At 45.4% G+C, this 3886-nt stretch overlaps 1 protein-coding gene across 1 annotated transcript; it reads left to right on the forward strand.

Annotated features, from left to right (window-relative positions):
- The first annotated feature begins 574 nt into the window (after window positions 1–574).
- Window positions 575–2049, forward strand: FGFBP3 (fibroblast growth factor binding protein 3). Its single transcript, XM_063131618.1, has one exon. It carries the CDS (start codon window positions 645–647, stop codon window positions 1437–1439), a length of 795 nt encoding a protein of 264 aa, XP_062987688.1. The 5' UTR covers window positions 575–644; the 3' UTR covers window positions 1440–2049.
- The last annotated feature ends 1837 nt before the right edge of the window (window positions 2050–3886 follow it).

A 3886-nucleotide genomic window follows, 5' to 3' on the forward strand; every position in this document is an offset into this window, starting at 1 on the left:
CACGGCAATATAGAATATGTACAATAAATGTTGTTCTAACTTTTTCTGGTATTTCAGGAAGAAATCTTCTAGAAAAATCAAATCAAATCAAATTGAACGTATTTGTGTCTGCTTAAAAACATGTTGTTAGGGCATCTAGTCTAGCCACATAACGGCACACAAGCAGAAATATCATGCTGTAGAATGCATCTTCTCCACTGAATGGAGAAACTTTTCTACTTAAGTCTGGCAGGTTCTTTAATCTTTCCTTGTGCAAAACGAAAGATGCAGAGGAGTTTTACTAACAATGGAACAGTGGAATGCCATTGATATAAATATATAACAGCTAATGGGTACCAAGTCAGCATTAAGGGACACCTTGTTACATATACATAACAATGGTAAGCATTTACTTTCTCTAGAAGAGAGAGTAAAATGTATCCCATTGGGGGCTTTGCTCACTGCTGAGGGTCACACAACTGGGTTAAGGAGAATGCATTGCTTACAATTAACTTTTGCTGCTCATTTTTATTGGCTTAGCCTGTCTGCTATTAATCCGTTTCTGTCTCCTTAGGACTTGGGGGATGTAAAAGGGCCCCTCGCCTGAGCTTTTCTCGCGGATGCTCTCGGATGACCAACGACAACAGCTCCGCTGACTTCAGGAAATGAGGCTCCCCCAGACACTTCCGCTCACCCTTCTTTTCCTGAGCTGCCTAGAAGGTGGTACCAGCAGGAAGAGCCAAGAGAATAGTGAAAAAACGAAGCCCTCCTCCCCCTGGGCGCAGTCGGGACAGTTCTCCACCCGGGACAAACATCTTTGCGGTTGGCAGCTGATCTCTGGTAAAGATACCACTGAGCTCCAGCTCAGCTGTCACCCTCCAGGAGAGGATAGCAGCCAGAAAGGTCAGCAGTGTGTCTACCGGGGCCAGCCGGAGCGATGCGCTGCCTACAGCTCCAAAGGCCGCCAGTTCTGGAAGCAGATCCTGGGCAAACTCCGCAAGAAGCGGCACCCCTGCCAGGACAGCAGCCCACTCAAATCCCGGCTTTGTAGTGGCAAGAAAGAGGCACCTGAATCACAGCTACACCTGGTACCTGCCACTCCCAGCACGGGGACTACTGAGCTCCCAGAGGCTACTGAGCGGACCGCTAAAGGCAGATCCAAGGGGAAGGGCCAGGCCAAAGAGCCCCTGGCACCGCAGAAACCGTCTCAGGCACCCCGGGATAGAGTGATAAGCAGCCTGGCAAAGGCAGATGCCCCACACAAGCAGAGCAGAGGGGGGAAGAGGAAAGGCGGCCCAAGCTCATCCTTGGCACCAACCCAGTCGCCCAGTAGGCGACCTACAGCAGTTGCAGAAGGCACCCAGCAGCCCACAGAGCTCAACGCAGATGTGGTAGAGGCCTACTGTGAAGAGCAGTGGCACTCGCTGTGTAACTTCTTTGTTAATTTCTGGAACGGCTGAACCAGGAGCATCAGGAGAAGCATGGGGCGTAGGGTGGGGTGGGGGGGTAGAAGGGGGGAGTGTACAGCAGAGAGCGTAGTCAGAGATACGGCTGGAAGGGAAATGGTGCCATTTGGGATAAGGGCAACATGAAGGCAGGGATGAAAAGGCGGAAGTGAAATGAATGTTTTTGAGTGCCAGCAGAGCGTGGGCAAAGATGGGGGGCAGTAAGGGGGCAGTGTGCAGCAATGGGGCTTTATGGGATGTATAACATACTCATTCCTACTAATCCTGTAGCAGCTGCTAATAAGGAGGCTGAGGGTGTGGAGACCCCCTTTGCACTGGGGGTGGCGGGTTAACACGAGAGACATATCCTTCCTTCCATGCTAGATGAGAGCCAACTCTAAGTTAAACTGCTCTGCTGCATCAGACTATTTCTTCTCTACCAATAATCGAGTAGCTAATCCTCAATTAATACAAACTATTTGGGATTATCTTGTTAAACCACTCATAAAATTCTTACTCCTGTATCTAGGAAATATCTAACATTTGTACAAGCATATGGTGTGGTATAGATGCTGCTGGATGTAACAATTATATTAACGTAATAATAAATGAAATTCTTTTTACAACAACCTGCAATTTTTATTTGTCTAGCTTTAATCTCTGCATCTGTATTGACAATGTCATTACTTCTATACTTTTTACTCCTATATTTATTTTATTTAGTATATTTTATGAATTTAGTATAGTTTATGTATTTTATAGTATTTTTGTATTTGATGTTGTTCCCTGCCTTGATCCAGAGGGAGAGGCGGGTAAGAAATATATTATCTATTTACTTATTTATTTAGCCAAGGCAGGATAGGACTCAAGACAGCATACATGAGGTTCTCACGTGGTCTCCCATCCAGGCACTAACCAGAACAAGACCTGCTTAGTTTTAACAAGACAGCCGCAAATTGCCCTCAAGACCATGTCCCAGGAATCATGAGTAAACAGCACCAATTAAAGGAAGTGAACTGAGCACTGATTATTAAGTCATATATAAGGCCATATGTAACTGTATAGGGCTTTCCCATTTCTCAAGCAACAGTGAATTTTCTCCATCCACAATTTGAGTTCACTGTTCCAGCCTTCCAGCCTAATGAATCTAGTCATTGATACAGACAACTTAGTTTATGTACCAGCCTATTATCAAATGCTTGAAAGACTTAAGAGTATTTATGGGCCAATAGAAGTGTCACCATAAGTTATTGCTTTCTCAGTCCCACATCACTTGCATTGTGGAGCCTTTGAGAAATATTGAAGGAGACCTTCCCCCCCCCCCCCCGTCCCAAGTTCTACGCGTTTGTTCTTCCACTCTCAAGCAAATTAATTTCTCCCCCCAACAAAATACCTAGTGCAAATGTTCTAGAGGCACATAGTTGCTAAAACTTGCAGTTAGATCCATGATGGCAATTTTATCTACTGGCTATTCTAAAGTTTATCTGGGTGTTCACTATTTCACACTCCCCATTTCACACCCGTTATATAGCACATTCTTTATCACCATTCATCATAGGACTTAGCTCTCTCTCTATTTATCCAAAAACGTCAATTTTATTCATGTGAAAGCCAACTATTACATATGAAATTTTGCCTTTTAAAAGCTTCTATCTGATGCATATTCTAAGAGCTTAATTTGGTTTACCACCCAGAGTTTCCTTTTGCTGCCAATCTTTAGGGTCAGTCTGTGCATGTAGATACAACACATACTGGAGAGTTCCTGGGGCTATGCCATTTCACACTGCAAGTGGAGAGCACATATTTGAATGTTCTTCTATGTCAAAACCCTCTCTGGGCTTAGCAGGGTCAAAGAGAAGGGTACTAGTCTCAGTACATACGTGTACAGTTTTGCCTTTTTAATTAAGAGGGGGCTGAAAAACCAATATTAGTATTTGTTTATTTGTTACATTTCTATTTCACTTTTCCTCCAAGGAGTCCAAGGCAGTATACATGATCCTTCTCTTCTCCATTTTTTCCTTCACAATAATCCTGTGAGATAGGTTAGGCTGAGAGTCAGTGATTAGCCCCAAATCACCCAGGTGTTGACTACACACTCAGAAAGCCCCGGGGTGGGTGCATGGTGGCACGGCGTTGATTATACAATACACGTACAATCGCACACCCACCCTGGGGCTTTCTGCCAAAGTTACGGAGAAAAAACTTCAGGGACTTATTCTGACTTTTTTCTCCGGAGTGAGGCGAGGACATGCAAGACAGCGTTAAGACAGCCCCAAAGCCTCACTCTGGAGTCCTAGCAGAGGTGTGGCTGGGCAGTGACTGATGGAAGGCGACCTGCAATTGCTCACCTTCCATTAGGAAGGGGGGGGACTCCAGTTCCTGGATGGCTGCCCAGAAACTCCATGCTCCCTTCTCGGCGTTGGGATTACCCGATGCTACCCCAGAAGAGGGGAAATGTGGGG

This window comes from Elgaria multicarinata, chromosome 8, assembly GCF_023053635.1.
Source record: "Elgaria multicarinata webbii isolate HBS135686 ecotype San Diego chromosome 8, rElgMul1.1.pri, whole genome shotgun sequence".
Taxonomy (NCBI): domain Eukaryota; kingdom Metazoa; phylum Chordata; class Lepidosauria; order Squamata; family Anguidae; genus Elgaria; species Elgaria multicarinata.